This window comes from Chiloscyllium plagiosum, unplaced genomic scaffold, assembly GCF_037043375.1.
Source record: "Chiloscyllium plagiosum isolate Xiang-an unplaced genomic scaffold, Cpla_swu_hap1 HiC_scaffold_1, whole genome shotgun sequence".
Lineage (NCBI taxonomy): Eukaryota > Metazoa > Chordata > Chondrichthyes > Orectolobiformes > Hemiscylliidae > Chiloscyllium > Chiloscyllium plagiosum.
Genome location: NW_028270139.1, coordinates 52,484,043 through 52,505,056, shown reverse-complemented (window position 1 = coordinate 52,505,056; position 21,014 = coordinate 52,484,043). Strand labels below are relative to the sequence as shown.

Genomic DNA, 21,014 nt, shown 5'->3' with positions numbered 1-21,014 from the left:
TGCAGTGTCCAGTGCCTCCAACTGTTAATTGATATGACATGGAGTGAATCAAATTGGCTGAAGGCTGGTATGTATGATGCTGGGGACCACTAGCGGAGGCAGAGATGGATAATCCACTCTGCACTTCTGGCTGAAGATCTTCAGCCTTACCTTTTGCATTAATGTGTTTGATTCTTCCATCATTGAGGATGGGGATATTTGTGCGGCCTCTTTTTCCAGTCAGTTATTTAATTGTCTAACACCATTCATAAATGGATGTGGCAGGACAGCAGAGCTTTGATCTGAACCATTGGTTGTGGGATTCCTTAGCTCTCTCTTTTACTTGCAGCTTATGCTATTTGGCATGCAAGTGGTCCTGTTTGGCAGCTTCACCAAGTTGATATCTCATTTTCAGATATGCCTTATGCTACTCCTGGCACGCTGGCCTGTACTCTCCATTGAACCAAGGTTGATATACTGGATTGATGGTAATGATTGAGTTGGGGATATGCCAGGCCATGAGGTTACAGATTGTGCTGGAGTACTATTCTGCTGTTGATGGCCCACAGTGCCTCATGGATCTTAGTCTTCAGCTTTTGGATCTGTTCAAGGTCTGTCCCATTTAGCACAGCGACAATGCTACACAGCATGATTGAAGTTATTCTCAATGTGAAGACAGCTTTGTCTCCACAGGACTGTGGGGTGGTCACTCTTACCGATACAATCATGAGCAGATGCAGTTGCAGCCACCTGATTGGTAAGGATAAGATCAAGTATGTTTTCCCTCACCACCTGTTGCAGACCCAGTCTCGCAACTAAGTCCTTTAAGACCTAACCAGCTCAATCAGTAGTACTGCTGTTGAGCCATTCTTGGTGGTGGACATTGAAATCCCCTACCCAGAGTACATTTTGTAAACTTGCCACACTTTCCTCATCTTATGACTGAATAGTTCGAAGCATTGTTGAAATGTAGCCATTCCAGTGTTACAGTCCTAACTTTCTCCGGTGCTGGTGCCAGTGCCCCATGAGCCAGAACTCACTTCTCCTATACCATTCTTTGATCTGTGCATTCATTCTTCTAATCATCTCAAGGGGAAATAGTGGCATAGTGACAGTCTCAGGATGTGTAATCTAGAGACTTCGGACATGCTCTAGTTAAAGACCCAGATTTGAATCCTACCAGGCCAATAATGGAATTTGAATTAACTAAAAATAATTCTGGATGACTATGAAACTGTTTTCAATTGTCATTAAAAAAAATTAGTTCACTAGTACCTTTTTGAGAAGGTATTCAGCCATCCTTACCTGGTATGGTCTACACGTGTCTCCAGAAAAATGTGATTGACTCTTAATTCTCCCAAGAATGATCTAGCAAGCATCTTTTTGTCCTCTTTCTCTCTCTCATTTTTATTATCTGTTATTGCTTCCAAAAGATGTCTATTCTGCTGCTTCTCAAAAGGACCTCTTCTGCTTCTTGTCAGTCTTGTCTATCTTTCCTCCCTCATGATTCAGGTGTAACCCCATCCTTTTCCTCATCACTATAGTCTATTCAAGTATACCGCTGGTCATCAGAATTATTTGTTTCGGTGTTAATTTATTGGGTGCCTGTACTATTCCACTGAGTGCTTTTTTTTGTTTATAATCTTCTAGTTTTGTTGTGACTCTTCCATTCTGACTGTATCTTATTAATGTTTGTTTTGAAAAATCGATATTTTCACAGTAAATCAATTGGAAATATAGTACATTGTCCATTCTTTCAACTCTCTGCATTTGGGAATCACTACTTAAACCAGCATTTTGCTGCCAATTCATAGCTGCCCTTGTGAATGTAATGGTAGACCTTTGTGTATCATAGTAGTCTGACTAGAGACGATCTTCCCGCACTTCTGTTCGGATGGATATTCCAGGACTTTCACCTAGTAACAGTGAGTTACTGATTAAATATGTTCAAGTCAGGGTGGATGTGATTTGGGAGGTGATGATACGTCCATGCACTTGTTGCTGTTGTGCTTCCAGGGATGGAGGTTTGTGAGTTGCAGCAGTGCAGCCTGTCGATAGTGCACACTGAAGCCGAAGGCAGTTTAAAATCAATCAATGCAGGTACAATTACTTGTCATAGTATTGCACTGTAGAGACCTTCCTCATGATAATATTATTATGGCTGGCAATACAACCAATATTTGCAAGAATTTCTGTTTTACAGTTACACGGCAGCTATGGACAAACTTAATCACTTTAAACTGTCAAGGACCAGACACATTGACCAAAACTGGGTTAAAATGAGACAAATAGACTTTGAATCTATGTCCTTTTTGTTGACTTCCAAAGAATTTCTGCAAACTACCCACTATAAGGAGATGTACACATTTGACCCAATAATAAAAGTTCACTAACTGATTAACTAATTAATTAAAAATACATCCATGCTGGAGTAGTTATTTGTGCAATCAAATGATGGTCAGATTGTAAACAGTATCACACATTTAAAGATACAGACCATGCAGCTTCAAATCTAGATAATCTAAGTTGCCAATAGCGAGCCAGATTCAGTACTTATAATGAGTTACTTAATTATATGGCCAGATAGAATTTTACCATAATCCAGATGTAAGAAAAATATCTTTATTGAAAGTGAAATGTTTTTCATGTTATGATTACTATATAGACAGTTTTTTTAAAAAATCACCAAGTTGACTTTACCATAGTTTCTTGTTAGCATGAGGATACTTGGCCATTCTGTTGTTAGAAAGATTTTGAGGACTGACCAAGTGGCCAACAATGAGGTCCTGGCCCACACTCAGATACCCAGCCATTTCACCCTGCTCCAACAAGACTGTCTCCGCTGGCTGGGGCATATACACCACATGTCAGACGGGAGGATCCGAAAGACCTGCTGTACAGGGAACTGGCCTCTGGCAGGAGATAACAAGGGCGGCCTCATCTTCGTTTCAAAGATGTCTGCAAGAGAGACATGAAATCACTGAACATGATCGTTCAGAGGTGGGAGGACAATCCAAGCATACAGTCTCGCTGGAGGCTGGAATTACACAGCGGTCTAATAAGAGAAGAGAAGGTGAGGTTTGCTGCTAAAGGAAAGTGCATCATCGATAACACTGGAGGACAGTGACTTCAAGTGCAGTCGCTGCAGCTAAGACTGCCACACCCATGTGGGCCTTTACAGCCACAACAGATGCTGCTCCACCAACAAAGACTGAAGCAAGACTTCCCATGGTCTCACAAGACTAACAGATACCACCATGAGAAAACATGAACTGTCTATTTACTGTCAGCTAAACAAAAAAAAATTAACTGTTAGACTTTTTAAAAAAGTCTTTATTTTTATTGTTGCCATGCATTTTAAATTGCAAAGGTATTTTAGTGTTTTAAATTAAAGAAGATTTTTTTCTAGTTATCATTACACATTTTGATCACAGAATGCTGTGACTACAATTTGTCATTATTTTGATATTTCTGAATATATTAACTGTTTGAGCTGTGTCATCATCAAAATTGCATCATTCTTTGTATGTATGTGTTTTTGCTACATCATCCTGTATTAGAATTACATGTAAGGTCAGACCCTAAGGTCAGTTACTCTTGACGTCATGGGGCTCCTGGGTTTTGAATTTTTAATCAGGAGATAAGGGACTGGCCAGCCCGTTAGAATGCACTGTGCTAGCTGCAGTGTACTCTTTTTTTGGGGCTGCTCTGTGAAAATGAATCCTTGGAGCTTGCTCAAGGACATTGACAGGAGATTACTGTCATAATTGTTACTGGATGCAAAAAAACAGTTTTCATATTGTGAAACATTGACTTTATTATAATAGGTGACAATTCCTCATAAATCTTCATTTTTAACATTCAAGCTAGTAATGCCCAGAGGTCATGCAGCTGTAAGGCTCTCTTTCATATAGTCACAATTGCATTGTTTTATGAAGTGATGCAAGATCCAAGCTATTGATATAATAGCTTTATTGTGTCTCTTTGGGTGCTACAGGTAAAATAAACCCAATCAGATTGCAATATTTATTGGTATTATGTAAGCAGCATGTAATCTTGACAATAGAATGAGAATAAAATATGAATTCTGAAATATGTAGTGCTTGCCCAGTAATTGTTATCATCTTTGGCTGCATTTTGTTTGTAATCTTTCAGGTCATCTCTCTGTTCCAAGTATAGCTGTGCCTTTAATATTTGTACTTTTTCAATGGCTACACACAGTGATTCGTTTGTAATGATGTGAAGTGTTAATCACCTACTCTTTTTATAAACTGTGTGTAACACGGTCTGTCGCATGACTGCCTCATCACCTGCTGCCATGCTTATTCTTTGATGAGGACAGATTTCAGTAGCTATACAGGAGAAGCAGGCCCCACCCCCTAGTCAATGGTCTGTGAGGATAGAATATCTACAGACGCTGTGTGAGTCAGTAATATGTGAACTGCTACACTGGCAGCTCTCATTCACTCTAGACCTTCAGCCTCAACTGGCCAATGCCGACTGCCACAGCTGACCTTACAAAAAAAAGAACCGATTGGACTGAGCAATTAGTATATGCTTCACTTGCTGAAAATTTATTTGACAGACATCTGAGGTAAATCAAAAGGTTTTATTTCCACAAGCCACAGCAAGTGGGATAGCAGTCTGCAGTCTTAACTGTGAAACAAGTTTTCTGTTACAGACACCCAGCTCAGTGGCCTATTCCTGTCTTTATTCTTGTGCGAAGAATAGAATCCAGTTTAGCATGAGTGGCTGTAGGAAAAGATGTAAGCGTGAAATTCTGAAATTTGCCCAGTACCTGTTCAGGTTTATTACCGGATCGCTAAACACAGGTAATGCTGTGTTTTTTTAAAAATAAAACTAGTTTTTTTTGTAAAGTGCTAAATATAGATTGTGTGAAAAAATGTTAATGCTTTTGGCTTTTGCTTTACTTTCCTATTTCTCTTTTACTATTGAATACTGTATATTTGGTGTTTGTAATCTGTTTTTAAAAGAAGCCAGAATGTAGCAGAAATGCTTAGGGTTACTAGACATTCTGTGTTAATTGTCTATAGATATAGAATGTGAAATGAATGTGTAACGTAAATTTAACTGCATTGGACATTTGAGTACTATCATACTTGTTCACATTCTTCGTGAATGTGAAGACTGAATACCTAATAGGCTGCAATAGACTATGATCATACTTGTTGCATTGCATTTTGCTTTGAAGCTAATTATTAATTATTGTGCTGTATAAAACAATGGATTTGTTTCTTTATTCTAACTCTAGCCAGTACTGTTGAAATTATCATTTTGCTTGAATGTTACATTAAACAGAAATAGCGGAGCGAAAATTAAACTTATACGAGGCTTCAATCTGATTAAAAATGTTTATGCTAACTTCTCTCAGAAATTAATAGTTAAGTAAATAGCTGTAGACCAAAGTACAGAGTCTGTTCTGGTCCCTGTAGCTCTAGTCAAATGGAATGTCATTCAACAATTTTGGAAGAACTGATACAGGTACCTGAAGTAGTTTGAAGTAGTCTTATTCATGACACAGTTTGTAAAAGAAAAACTCTCATTTTCAGTGATAGAAAATAGGGTGGAAATAATGGTTAATTTTTGCACAATTCAAGCTTAAAATTTTATTAGAGGAAAACTTATGGAAATTAGTAGTTTCACAATATGTTAATTGATATTTAGTTGCTTATCAGCTAAGCGCTGTAATTGACAGTGAATTTTTCCAAATAAATTTTTTTTACATTTAAAGCTTTCTGTTTTGGGGTGTCGCAATTAAACTTGTAGTGTCATTATACAAAATTGATATTAATTACAGCTGGTTTTATTGTGTTTGAGCATTTCTTTATAATTGTGAGGCAAAAACAAGCCTGAAAGCTAATGCTTCAATATGATCAAGTGACACAATTTGGCTTTGTGATGTCACAGTCATTTTATAATGCAGTTGAGCATTAGCGTGTTGTCATTTGCTAATTTAGTACTCAAATAAAGCCACAGATATTTGATGTTGATTTTAGAAAAATGTTTGTCTCTTTTCAAGTCTTGTAACAATGCAATTCAAACTGAATAACATCTATTTACCTTTACATTTGAATAAAGATGGTCAACTTGATTCCAGGTCATCAGACTAATCTGATAGCATTAGAATATAAAATATGGTCATGTCTTGTTGCATCTTCTGGTGTGCAAATATGTGTCTTGTTAATCAAGGTTCAAAGTGAAAAGAATGTAGTTTTGGTCAAATTAAAATCCCAAGCATTTTTTGAATGTAAAATATAAACCTTATATTTGGCCATTTTAGGTACCAGAGTATGAATGACAGTAATACCGTAACTTTATTAACCCCAAAGATTTGAGCATGATTTACAAAGTAGCTCACTGTATGTATTCTATTCACTGAGGTGAAAGGACAAGTATTTATTTCAGAGACTGTTCTGCATGTGTAAAAGCTGTATTAAGATAAGAATGAAACCGTGAATTGTATATACAGTTGTTCATATGTTGTGTCCTATTCAGGAATGCAAACATTTTCATAATTCATTTCTCTATTCAGCTGTTTTTCTGGTACTTGAGGTTTGCTACTGTTGTCTACTTTTATACAGTTTAATATTTTAAACATATTGTCTAAAACCTGTTTATTTGTAATTAAATTAAGATATCTAGGTTGCTGATGAGGAAGTGTGAAATGTGTTGCCCGGGTTGCTATGGTAATTTAGTGACATGCCATTTTTGGGAGATCTTTAATTGGAACCCAAAGCTACAGTTCTGCATCTCATTATTGCAATCTGGATCAAGTTTTGCATCTGTTCTTTTCTATTTTTTAAATTACTTGTGGGTATTTATACTTGTGTTTTTCCTTAGTAGACTGATTATTAACCCTCTGATGGCATACATAGTTTGTATAAAACTGAACAGTGCAGGCATGTAGTATGTTAATGTTCTGCTGCTCAATTCTACAGACCATATGTAATTAATTTGAAGGCAGAATTTAGAAAACTCTCAAATGCAAAAACTCAACTGCATCCTTTTTTCCACATTCTAGTCTCATTCAAATGTGTGTATGTTGTAGGATATTTCAATAACAAAGAAATGATAATCTCCAGACTTTCGAGTCCTGGGTACTTTTGAAATCTTTCTGCCAGTGATACCTAGCTCTGATCCTCACCAAGTAAGCAATGCAAAGGAGAGAGTTCCTAATTTAAATACATTAAGTGGACATGTTAAATATCATCAGAAGGAAGTGAGCACAATATATAGTGTACTAAGGCCTTCTTGTGGATGCCTTTCTCATGGAATATCAATGGTGTCTATAATCTATTATTTGTTCAGTCACTTGGAGTACCAAGCTGTTGATGTTCGACCAGGCCAGAAGTAATGAAAGATCTACCTTTTCTTGGTCACAATTTCTGTTGTCTCTCTGTCATATTTTTGGGATAGGTGAAGATTCTGCCTTAAACAAGGCTCTGCAGAAATAATCAGATAAGGTTGTAACCTTACATTTATAGTTATCAGTTTAATTTCCAACTCTTTCCTGCAGTCCTCCTGTAACCATGGTGAAAATGCAATAGAAGGGCTGTGGGTATTTGGCCCCTATAAGTTACAGCTTTGTAGTGAACTTTTATGACCTACTGACATTTTCATGAATAATATATCTGAGAAAGGCAGAGGACATATTAAGTATAGTTGAAATAATTATTCAATAATTTATAGTATGTCCAATATATTTAACAAATGTAGAAAAATGGGAGTCTTAGAGTTGGTAATTACATTTTGTACAGTAGTTTAAAAAGTGATTTATAAGCACTTTTATCATTCCTGTGTATGTTGAACTTTTTGTTCTCTTATTGCTAAACTGTTAATGTGAAAAGCAATGCACAAGGTTTTGATTTCTACTGAAATGGTGTATAAAAAGGTGAAAACACTTAACCTCAGTTTCATAGAAATGTCAGCAAAACTGTGAAGAGATACCATCATGGTCAAATAACTGTCCAGTGAAAGTGAAAACATTCAAAAATGTGTTTATTCAACAGAGCAATGAAACCAAACACCCAATCATATTGTGATCATTAGGAGCAGCTGTACTGCTTTGTGTTGTGTGCGTCAATGCTGTCAGCAGTCACTCTGATGAAGGCAAACTAATGAAAACAAAACCTAGAAACTCAACTGATGTGCACTGTACCTATTAATTTTATACCAGGAACCTACATTTTGGTGAATAAGGGAGGCTGCAATGCTTTATACTGAATAGTAATACATTTTTGTTAAGTATAAATGTGAAGCACATTAACTCCATTGTGTAAAACAATTTTATGCAAGTGGTAAAAATAGTGTCATTGTAGCCATGCTTGTGGACAGTAATTTCTATTGGACATCAACATTTGATTTAATTGTAAGCCATTCCTCTATTTGTATTGTATTTAAATTAATGGTCCACAAATTAGGGGCAGCACGGTGGTTCAGTGGTTAGCACTGCTGTCTCACAGCATCAGATACTCAGATTCAATTCCAGCCTTCGGTGACTGTGTGGTGTTTGCATGTTCTCCCCGTGTCTGCATGGGTTTCCTTCGGGTGCTCCAGTTTCCTCCCACAGTTCAAAGGGGTACAGGTTAGGTAGATTGGCCATGCTAAATTGCCATTATTTTCAGACAGTGCAGGCTAGGTGGATTAGCTATGGGAAATGTGGAAATAACAGGATACGATAGGGATCTAGGTGAGATGTTCTTCGGAGGGTGTATGTGCACTTGGTGGGCTGAAGGGCCTTTCTCCACACTGCAAGAATTCTATAAAATTCAACATCATTCTGCCTCCTTAAATAAGGCTGCTGGTTCATCTCTGTCCTGGAGCTGTAAATGTATTTAGTACCCCAAGCTTATACTTTGCAGACTTTTGCTGATACTTTAAAGTTTTAAATAGTCTGCATTATAGTCCTGTTCGGGACTGCTCAGGATAGATCCAGGGTCTTTTGAAGTGGGCTACCAGAAGCACACCAGATTATCAGTTTGGACAAACAGGAAATTGGAAGAACACAGCAAGTCAGAGAGCATCAGGAGGTGAAGAAGTCAATGTTTCAGGTCATCTAGTCATGAAGAAGGGTTAATATCTGAATCGTTGACTTCTCCACCTCCTGATGCTGCCTGGCTTGCTGTGTTCTTCCAGCTTCCTGTTTGTCTACTTCGGATTCCATCATCTGCAGTTCTTTTGTCTATAATCATGATTATCAGTTTGAGTGGCTTCAAGATTCTAAGAGTACTGTACTTGTAGGCGAAACTGGAAATCTAACGTTACATGACTAACTGAGCAGCACCTAAGACTATGTATTAGCGTTACTATACAGTATTTCTCAGTTGGGTGGAATTTTAGCACTTTTCTTTATTTTTTTGTTCATGGGTTGAAATAAATGCTGAGAAAATTAAAAACACAATGAGCCTGGAGATATATAGTAGAATCTGATCATTGGATTCACAGTAAGTTGCCAGGCATGACAATTATTATTAAGTAACATCTATGGGAACCTTTAAGGTAAAAGAAGGTTTCTGCAGTGCCTAAATGCTAAATCCACTCCATAATTATCAATTGTCAGCTTTGAGTTTTGCATTTTGCACACAGTTAAAATTAATTCTTCGTTCTCTTTCTCCCCATCCTATGGAGATGAATGTCCTGTCATCAAGATATCCCCAGAAGAGTTTTCTAAAGAAGTCACTATAAAAAAATGAACATCTTTTGGCTCCATAAACATGTGTGAGTGGTAAGTGAACCTCAGGCAGATGTATGATTGAAAACCACAACATTACAATCTTCAGAAATCAGAATACTCATGATTCTGAAATATTAAGGAGCAACAAGATGCCATCCATTCCATGAGTAGAGGCTATCGTTCAACCCCACAGCTTTTCCATCACCCTGAGAAATCTATATTTCAGTTTATCTTCTCCAATTTGATGTAACCATCCTACTGAATAATAATTCAATTCTGGATTCAACCGCCCGTCCCCGCCCCATCCCCCCACCCCACCCCCACACACCCACCCATTATCTCATCCATTGACAGAAATTCCCACTCATTACTGAGAAGAACTTCAGCCATCTCATTTCTCACCTCAAACCAGGATGATTGGATGATGTGATATTTTCCAGGAAGCAATCTATCTATTTGATTCATCCTCCAATATATTTTATGCTTCCTGCACTCTTACCCCACTCACGAAAGGCAGATGCAAGTTTTGTAAGAAATTTGACAGTTCAATATCAAATTTGTTTCTTTTTCTTCATCCTATTTACTAGCTGGAGTTTATAGACAAATAGGTAATCCATGCTTTCTCGTTTTGATCACCATATTCTCAACTCTTTTGTTGCTTTGCTTCCTATGTTCCTCCATCCCTTTTCTTTCCCTCTTCCTACATTGTCTGCTTTTGTCCTCCCATTCACCAAAAATCAGGTGAGAAGAAAAGACGCTCTCAATTCATCACTGCCTGCTTTGCACTACTGCTGGAGCCCAATTTCACTCTCAAGAACTTGACACTTGGCCAGTTCTGTTTGTCTAATCGTACATTTGCCATGTACTGTAGCTGTGCTTGTCTATTTTTCTCCACAGTATATACTTTCAAAATGGCAGTACTTTCATGGCATGGATGATTAAGACTATAGACTGCAGTGACTTCCAGATATCTACTCTGTAAAGTTGTCACACTGATTTTGCTTCATTGCCACGTACTCGCTAAGATTCATTTTATATTTTGCTTTATGCAAAATTTCTTACACAGATTTACTCAATTATTCTATTCTTTTGTCACTATGCCAGTTATACTCTGTGTCAAGGGCTATGAACACATAGTTGCATAGGATTTTTGTTATTCAAAGAGCAATTGATATATATTTGAAGATAATGAATTTTTATTTATTGGTTTGAGATTCCGAAGTTTTCTAAGGAAGGCTAATTAATAGGTGAATAATGGTAGAATGCAAATTACACAATTAATGTCCAGTTTTAATTCCACAAACTGTATTTTAGTATCTCAAGAATCCAGTTCAGTTTGTGTCTATTGTATTCATGTGTGAGTAATTTGCAGTTTTTGTCATGATTACATTTCATCTATAAATAGTTAATTTAACCATAGCATCCACCAATCAATTGGCACCACTCACAATAGAAATGACTAACTGTTTACTTAATGGAGCTTTAGTTGGGAATGTAACAATAGTCTGTTAATCTTGATGAAATAACAATCAAGTAGGTTCTATAAAGTACAAGTTTCACTCACAGATTGCCATTCAGGCAGCAAAGACCAATAAAAAGTGTGCAGCATAGTTTAATCAGGATGCTACTATGTATGGAGCAATTTAGGTACTTACAACTATTTCCACTGGGACAGAAAAGTTGAGAAGTTTCTTAAATTATCAATTTTGAAATATTAAAAATATATAGCAAAAAACAATTTGTTTTGGTGACAACAATATCAGGGTCATCAATGTTTAAAATGATTATTAAAGAAAATATGTAGAGAATTTTCTTTGCACAAAGAATTGCTTGAGCATGAAATGCTTTATTGCAGGAATTTGTGGAGGCAAGATTATTGCATCTTTTAATGATGATTTGTAGCAAAAGAATATGCTGGGATGTGAAATAAGTGTGAGAGTATTTGAGCTAACTTTTAAATTGCTCAAGGGCACAGTGTAAAAACTGCATTTACAACTCTTCAGAAGACCTAGAGCCAAACAGCCTCCTTCTGAGTTGTAATCTTCTCTTGTTCCATACTGTACTGAACTGCCATTATAACCAAAAAATAATTTTATCAAAGTAAAGTTACACATTGAAAAAAATATACAACCAGTGGAATTAAAAACAAGTTTTTTATATCGGGGCAGCATGGTGGCTCTGGTTAGCACTGCTGCCTCACAGTGCCAGGGACCTGGGTTTGACAATAGACAATAGGTGCAGGAGTAGGCCATTCTGCCCTTCAAGCCTGCACCACCATTCAATATGATCATGGCTGATCATCCTTAATCAGTATCCTGTTCCTGCCTTATCTCCATAACCCTTGATTCCACCATCCTTTCCAACTCTTTCTTAAATGAATCCAGAGGCTGGGCCTCCACTGCCCTCTGGAGCAGAGCATTCCACACAGCTACCAATCTCTGGGTGAAGAAGTTTCTCCTCATCTCTGTCCTAAATGGTCTACCCCGTATTTTAAGCTGTGTCCTCTGGTTCGGCACTCACCCATCAGCGGAAACATGTTTCCTGCCTCCAGAGTGTCCAATCCTTTAATAATCTTATATGTCTCAATCAGATCCCCTCTCAGTCTTCTAAACTCAAGGGTATACAAGCCCAGTCGCTACAGTCTTTCAGTGTAAGGTAATCCTGCCATTCCAGGAATTGACCTTGTGAACCTACGCTGCACTCCCTCAATAGCCAGAATGTCTTTCCTCAAATTTGGAGACCAGAACTGCACACAGTACTCCAGGTGTGGTCTCACGAGGGCCCTGTACAGCTGCAGAAGAATCTCTTTGCTTCTATACTCAATCCCTCTTGTTATGAAGTCCAGCATGCTATTAGCCTTCTTCACTACCTGCTGTACCTGCATGCTTACCTTCATTGACTGGTGTACAAGAACACCCAGATCTCTCTGTACTGCCACTTTACCTAAATTGATTCCATTTAGGTAGTAATCTGCCTTCCTGTTCTTGCCACCAAAGTGGATAACCATACATTTATACACATTAAACTGCATCTGCCATGCATCTGACCACTCACCTAACCTGTCCAGGTCACCCTGTAATCTCCTAACATCCTCATCACATTTCACCCTGCCACCCAGCTTAGTATCATCAGCAAATTTGCTAATGTTATTACTAATACCATCTTCTATATCATTAACATAAATTATAAAAAGCTGCAGTCCCAGTACTGATCCCTGCGGGACCCCACTGGTCACTGCCTGCCGTTCCGAAATTGAGCCGTTTATCACTACTCTTTGTTTCCTATCAGCCAACCAACTTTCAATCCAAGTTACTACTTTGCCCCCAATACCATGCGACCTAATTTTGCTCACTAACCTGCTATGTGGGACTTTATCAAAAGCTTTCTGAAAGTCTAGGTACACTACATCTACTGGATCTCCCTCGCCCATCTTCAGAGTTACATCCTCAAAAAATTCCAGAAGATTAGTCAAGCATGATTCCCCTTCATAAATCCATGCTGACTCTGACCTATCCTGTTACTACTATCCAGGTGTGTCGTAATTTCATCCTGTATAATAGACTTCAGCATCTTTCCCACCACTGAGGTCAGACTAACTGGTCTATAATTTCTTGCTTTCTCTCTCCCACCTTTCTTAAAAAGTGGTATAACATTAGCCACTTTGATGATCGCCTTGGGTGACTGTGTTGGAGTTTGCACATTCACCCCGTGTCTGCGTGGGTTTCCTCCAGGTGCTCCGGTTTCCTCCCACAATCCAAAAATGTGCAGGTTAGGTGAATTGGCCAAGTGAAATTGCCCATTGTGTTCAGGGATGTGTAAGTTAGGTGCATTAATTAGGGGCAAATGTAGAGTATTAGCATTGGGGAATGGGTCTGGGTGGATTATTCTTCGGAGGGTCGGTGTGGACCTGTTGGGCCTAATGGCCTGTTTCTACACTATAGGATTCTATTCTATTCTATGTGAGTGTGCTTGATTGCAAGATTTAAGTCTCAAAGGCAGAAAATGCTTTATCCCCCATCTCACATTGGTGAGTACACCAGATTGTTAATCAGGATGATAACTGATGTTAGTGCAACACAATGTTTTGATTCAGATGCAAGAAAATTAAGCAGTAGACAATAGAAGATGGATATATTATCCTTTAATGGCATCATGTAGTCAGAGACATTAATCTACCAGTCTGCATGCTAACAGCAGAAATGTCTTTATGTGAAATAAAATAATCATAACTGCTTTTTTTATATATAGACACTTATCTCAGTGAGCAGAGAATAGTGTGTTTTGGAAATAGAGCCAGATGGTGAGGGAAAATTGCCTGAAGCAGCAAAACCCATACAGTTTTTATGGATTTTTGCTATTCAAATTAATTCATACATTATTAGTCAACAAGAATATTGAACATGGGGATTCTACAAATACTTGATTTATTTTAACATATTTCAGGGATTGTTTCATACTGTAGTTTCAGAAACAACTGGAACTATAATGGCACAGCCCAAATTTCTTACTACGAAGCATCACTATCTTTATATTACAAGAGGAATTTCAATCCCACTCATTCATTTTAATAAATCTGATAAATAGTTGATAAAGTTTATATTTGGTGTTAATGTCGTGAATGTTGAATATTTGCTAATTGCAAACCTTGCCACTCTTTTTGAATTAATTTATCAGTTTTACCTCTTTATTGTTCTTAATTATAAAAAAAAATCTATTGCATTTGAAATTGTAAAAGCAAGTCTATGGTGCTAAAAGCCCATACGATAAAGATCCTAGCAATTAGCATCATCTGTAGTCAAAGCCACCATTTGTCCCTGCCTGAAAATATCATGGTTGAAAAGTATAGTGCTGGAAAAGCACAGCAGGCCAGGCAGCATCCGAGGAGCAGGAAAGTTGATGTTCGAGCATACTCTTAAGGAATGTTGGATGGGCGGGTAGCGTGGAGAAATGGGGGCTGAGAGATAAATAAGAGGGTAGGCCTGGGGGGAGAAGGTAGCTGGGAAGGCATAACAGTGATAGGGTGGGGAGGGTGGATAGTTGGGAAGGAAGATGGACAGGTAGGACAGGTCAAGAGGGTGGTACTGAGTTGGATCTAGGATGAGGTGGGAGTGAGGGAAGATTTGGAAATTGGTGAAACCGATGTTGATGCCGTATGGTTGAAGTGTTCCAAGGCGCAAGATGAGGCGTTCTTCCTCCAGGCATCAGGTGGCTTGGATTTGGTGGTGGAGGAGGCTCAGGATTTGCATGTCCTTGAGGGATTGGAAGTAGGGGTGTTAAAGTGGTCGACTACAGAGTATGGGGTTGTTTGATGCAGGTGTCCCAGAGACATTCCCTGAAACGCTTCATGAGTCTCCCTGATGTAGAGCAATGGACACAGTGGATGGGTTTGCGGGAAAATCTCTGCTGGATGTGGAAGGATCCTTTAGGGCCTTAAAAGCAAGTGATGGGGGAGGTGAGTGCAGATTTTACACCTCCTGCTATGGCAAGGGAATGTGTCGGGAGTGGAGTGTGGTTTGGTGAGGGGTGTGGACCTAATGAGGGAGTTGTAGAGGGAATGGTCTCTGTGGAATGTGGATAGAGTTGGGAGGGAAATATATCTTTGGTAGTAGAGTCTGATTGTAGGTGTCGGAAATGGTGGAGGATAATGCGCTGTAGCTGGAGGTTAGTTGGGTTGAAGGTGAGGACTGCGGGGGTTTTATCCTTTTTGCATTGGAGTTCAAGGGTGGATGTACAGAAAGTGGAGGAGATGCACTGGAGGGCATTGTTGACCACGTGGGAGGGGAAATAGTGGTCCTTGAAGTAGGAGGCCATCTGGGATATGCTGAAGTGGAATTCTGCTCCTGGAACAGATGCTGTGGAAGTGGAGGAATTGGGAGTAAGGGTTTGCTTTTTTATTGGAAGAGGGCATTGGGAGGAGGTGTAGTCCAGGTAGCTCTGGGAGTTGGTGGATTTGAAATAGATGTCCGTGTTGAGTGGTCTAGGATAGGGAGGGAGGTGTCTGAGATTATCCATGTGAACTTAAGGTCAGGGTGGAAGCTGTTTGTGAAGTTGATGAACTATTCAATCTCCTCGTGGAACACAAGGTGTCACCGATACTATCATCAATATAATGGAGCAAAAGGTGGGGAATGGTGCAGGTGTAACTGTGGAAGATGGACTATTCCACATATCCAACAAAGAGGCAGGCATAGTTGGAGCCCATGCAGGTGCCCTTTGGTCTGAATGAAGTGGGAGGATTTGAAGGAGAAGTTATTGAGGGTGAAGACCAGTTCCTGAAGAAGGGCTTATGCCCGAAACGTCGATTCTCCTGTTCCCTGGATGCTGCCTGACCTGCTGCGCTTTTCCAGCGACACATTTTCAGCTTTGAAGACCAGTTCAGCCAATTAAATGAGTATGTTGGTGGAAGGGTACTGGTTAGGTCAGCAGGAGAGGAAGAAACAGAGGGTTTGGAGGCCTTCATCATGGCAGATGAATATGTACAGGGACTGGATGTCCATGGTGAAGATGAGGCATTGGGGGTCAGGGAAACAAAAGTTTTGGAGGATATGGTGGTTGTGGGTGGTGTCTTGAAAGTATCTGGGGAGTTCCTGGACTAAGGGAGACAGGATGGTGTTGAGATATGGGAAGATAGGTTTAGTAGGGTAGGTGCAGCTGAGACAATAGGTCAACCAGGGCAGTCAGGCTTGTGGATTTTGGGTCATAGGTAGAAATGAGTGGTGTGAGGTTACGGAACAATGGGTTTGGAGGCGGTGAATGGGAGATCTCCTGAGATAACAAGGATAGTCTGGGAGATGATGGTTTGATGATAGGAGGTGAGGTCATGCTGAAGGGGGCAGTAGGAGTAAGTGTCTATGAGTTGGTCCCTGGCTTTGGTAATGTAGAGGTCAGTGCGCCGAACTACCGGTGCGTCACCCCCCCCCCACCACCACCGCTGTTCGCTGGTTTAATGGTGAGGTGGTGAGGTTGGTGTTGGAGTGGAGGGCTGTGCTCTGTGAGGGTGAGAGGTTGAAGTGGGTGAGAGAGGTGGACACGTTGAGGCGGTCAATGTCACGGCGGGAGTTGGAGATAAAGAGGTTGAGGGTAGGTAAGAGACCGGGTTGGGCTGTCTAAGAGGTTTGAGTATGTTGGGGGTAGGAGAAAGGGTCCTCAGAGAGTGGGTGGGAATCACGATTGAAAAAGTAAGCACGGAGACAATGGCGATGGAAGAAAAGTTCGATGTCGCAATGCGTATGGAATTCGTTGACCTGGGAGCATTGTGGGATGAAGGTCAGATTTTTACTGAGGACTGATTGTTTATCCTCAGTGAGGGGGAGGTCTGTGGGATGGTAAAACCCCAACAGAGCTGGGGTCTGGGTTCTGATGTAGAGCTGGAGTTGGGAGTGGAGGTGGAGACCATCTTTGGAGTGGCGGCGATCATATGATCATTGTTGATGTCATGGGTGAACAGTAGCAGTCAGAGGGGCAGTAGCGGTGCGTTTGTTCCCAGAAAATATAATGGTCATGCAAAGCTCCTATTTGCATTGTAAAGACGAGCATTTCTATGTCTATGGGTGCATCTTCGGGACTGATCTGTTATCAGGAATTATAATGAACTGTATTCTATGACAGTTGTTAAGGAATAGCAAGGCTCTTCCTTTTCAAAATGTTTTAACTCCCTTAGCATCTTTAGCTTCGAGATGAATTATAAAATGCTGGGAGTTCTGATCACAATCCTGACCTAAAGCTCTCATGTGCCAGTAAATCGACCTTGTACTGGCAATCAATCCAACTCTGGTCGGAGAACATGAAAGTGCTAAGCATTAGCAGTTCTGCCATATCTCACTGTCTTCTGGCACCATTGGTCTTGACCTGGACGATGAAGCTATGCCCACTTCCAGGATGGCAAAATTCTTAATATCTGTCAGGATTTTGGAAACCTGGATCTCTTCTGCACTTATGTTTAAAATAAAGAGCGCATTGGAAAAGCTGTTAACATTTTCCCCATTATCCTATTATTCTTTGCTGTAACAATTGGTTAGGTTGAATATATACTCAAATGTTCAAGTAATATCCAAAGCCTCTCACATTCCGTTGGGAGGAAAAGCATTATTCACATGTCAAATCAATGTTATTGCAAGACAAGTAGAAATTACATAATACAAATTGGTTGCTTTGTCCTAAAAAGGAACTTAAGACAAAAGGTTGACTAACACATATATAGTTTACAGACCATCTATATCGAGTTCAGAAACTCATTATTTGAATTTTGTAAGATTCAATTGTGCAAGGTAAGGAATAATTTTGACTTTGTATGATTATGTAAAATAAGTGATGTCTCATTTCCTTTGAAAGCAACCAATATAATCTATTTGACACTGACATCCCGAGCTAAAATTATCTCCACCGTTTAATCCATGCATTTGGTCTTGTATTTCAAATAATACCTGGGATATATTTAAGGCTTCAACCTTTTAATTCCTTTGGATCCTACTGAGATAAATATTAAAGGCTAAAACATACAGAAGCATAGAATTTTGCAAAAGGAAGACATTTGTGTCATTCCTGAAATTTTGCTCAAGTAATTTAAAACTAAACACATTGTGGAATTTCTGTCCTCTTCTGTTTCATATTGTTGTTCAAAGATCGCTGCCTCTGTCCCCAAGTCTCTTCCAAATGAAAATGGTCTAACTTCTCTCCACTCTGTTCAAAATCGATTTAAATTCATTACCAGTTTTACTACATTGACACCTGTTTTATGCTGTCTTCCATGCTACACGGACCTTCTTTATATCATAGTGACTTATAAAGGATTTGCAGGACCAATTGCAGTTACAATGTACCTCTTGCTTAAGAGGTGCAAGTAGACTTTAAGTAGTACTGGTTTGCTTTACCTTGTGCTAATTTTGTTTTGATTTCAGGCTCCTACTGAATGTTGGGGCACTTAATAGTGTAACACAATTAATAGGCAGCATGAAATTGGCATGTTGCCTACATTGTATTGAACAAGTGTGAGGGAAGTGTACTTGATTTTCAAAGGTTATCTAATTTACCCCCCAACAACTTAAATCAGAAAAAAAAATACAATCTTGATTTCAGCCTATGATTTGTGAATGCCTTGTACAATTGCTAGCAAACAACAAACATGTCAGTATAGAGTATCATTCACTTCATGAACACTTCCACAGTTTTCTGAGGAAGGATCACTGGACCCAAGACATTAACTGTGCTTTCTCTCCTCATATCTTGCCAGACCTACTGAGCTTTTACAGCAATTTCTGCTTTTGTCTTAATCACTTCATGTATTTTAATTTACATCCCATGAGCTACTTGTGAGATTGTTTGAAGTCTGTTCCTAATACATTATGTGCCATTGTGCACGAAGCCATTGATTTGTTTTTCCAATTGGTAGTGAAAGAATACTAATTATGTCATGATTAAATATTAATTCTATTGAACACATCTGCATTGACATCCCAGATTTCTATCTGAGGAAGATTCAATTTTGTCAAAAATGCAAGGTATATGGTAGAGTATTGGCTTTCCAATATTTCCAGCCTAAATTTTCCTTCTGTTAGAAATGGAATGGGTATTTCTGCAAGGTATGCATCAGGTGGCCAAACTGCTTCCTCCCAATATATACTACTTTGAAGTTGTATGTTATGAAAGTAATATGCAGTGTATACCTATAGATACAAAAGTGATTTTATTCCTATGTTCTAAAGCAAGGGAAATGGACATAAAGGGATAAAACAGCTTTTGGATGTTGCAGACTTTGAGATATTGGATAGATACATGTTTTTTACCATATCTTATTTTCTCGTTTATAATGCTAAATTAGATCCACAATAATCTGGTGAGGTGCATCCAAATAACACCAAAGTCAAAATCCCTTATCATGTTTTGGAAGTTTATGTCATAGAGTCATAGAGATATACAGCACAAACAGACACTTTGGCCCAACTTACCCATCCTGACCACACATCTTAAATTAATCTAGTCACATTTACTATCATTTGACCCATATACCTCTAAACTCTTCCTATTCATTTACCCATCCAGATGCTTTTTAAATGTTGCAATTGTACCAGCCTCCATCAATTCCTGTGGCAGCTCATTCCATATACACATCACCCTTTGCGTGAAAAAGTTGCCTCTTGCATCCATTTTAAATCTTTCATCTCTCACCTTAAACCTGTGCCTTCTAATTTTGGACCCCTGGGGAAAAGACTTTGGCTCCCCAGGACCCCTGGGGAAAAGACTTCACCCTATCCATGCCCCTCATGATTTTATAAACTTCAATAAGGTCACCGCTCAGCCTCCGACCCTCCAGGGAAATAGCCCCAGCCTATTTAGTCTCTCCCTATAGCTCAAACCCTCCAACCCTGGCAACATCCTTGTAAGTCTTTTCTGAACCCTTTCAAATTTCATAACATCCTTCCTATAGCGGGGAGACTGTAACTAAATGCAACATTCCAAATGTGCCCGAACTGATGTTCTGTACAGCTGCAACGTGACCACCCAATTCCAGTACTCAACACACTGACTAATAAAGGCAAGTATACCAAATGCCTTCTTAACTATTCTATTTCGCTGTGACTCTTCTTTCAAGGAACTATCAACCTGCACTCCAAGATCTCTTTGTTCAGCATGACTCCCGGTACAAGTCTCTGTATTGGGTATCAGATTTACATATTTAGTTCAATTGCGGCTAATGATTTGTCTACCTTATTATGAAAACTGGCCTCATTCTCTAGTGCTCCATTTATAAGACTCACATAAACAATGGTCCTGGCATGATTCAGATGAAGCCTGTCATAACTATCCAACTGCTAGCCTCCTCAGTACAGATGTCAGTGCCCCATGAATTGAACCCCATTTCTACCATACCAATCATTGAAGCATTCACCCATCTCTCTCATCTTTCTTATCCAATGCTAATTTGTACATGGCCCAGGTAATAATCCAGAGTTTACTACATTTGAGGTACTGTTTTCTTTTTCAAGTTTTAGCTGGGAATATCTATCTATACTTTAAGGACAATGTGAAGGAAGTTGGATGAGTTGGAATTATTTGGACATTTTAGTGGGATTGAGCAGGATTATGTGATTTCTTGGAATTGAGTTTAGGGTTTATGGGTATATGGGATCCACTAGCTAATTAGTGAAGTCAAAAGTTTTACGTATGCTGTAAATCACCTTTTTTTTGGAAATCGTGTGACATTGAAGGAGCAGAGAAGCATAGTTTTTAAAGAGGTAAGAAATGAGTTTATTGCTTTAATTACTGAGAAAAATGAACTGGCATTGAGATGAGTGGGAACCTATGCTGATGATTACCTAATAATCCCCCCAGTCTTAGAATACTG

General features: G+C 39.1%; 1 protein-coding gene across 4 annotated transcripts in view; it reads left to right on the top strand.

Moving 5' to 3' along the window:
* The window catches only part of kcnip4a (potassium voltage-gated channel interacting protein 4a), a 1,154,042-nt gene that overhangs the window by 216,320 nt on the left and 916,708 nt on the right, over positions 1-21,014 (top strand). The window contains exons 1-2 of one of the 4 annotated variants that reach the window (XM_087986805.1): positions 4,345-4,573; positions 4,661-4,811. The exons of 2 other annotated variants lie outside the window; for them this stretch is intronic. In XM_087986805.1, coding sequence (XP_087842931.1) covers positions 4,724-4,811 — 88 coding nt within the window. In that variant the 5' untranslated portion in view covers positions 4,345-4,573; positions 4,661-4,723. Of the gene's footprint in view, positions 1-4,344; positions 4,812-21,014 lie in introns of those variants that run through there. One more of the 4 variants, XM_087986804.1, reaches the window with a different exon arrangement.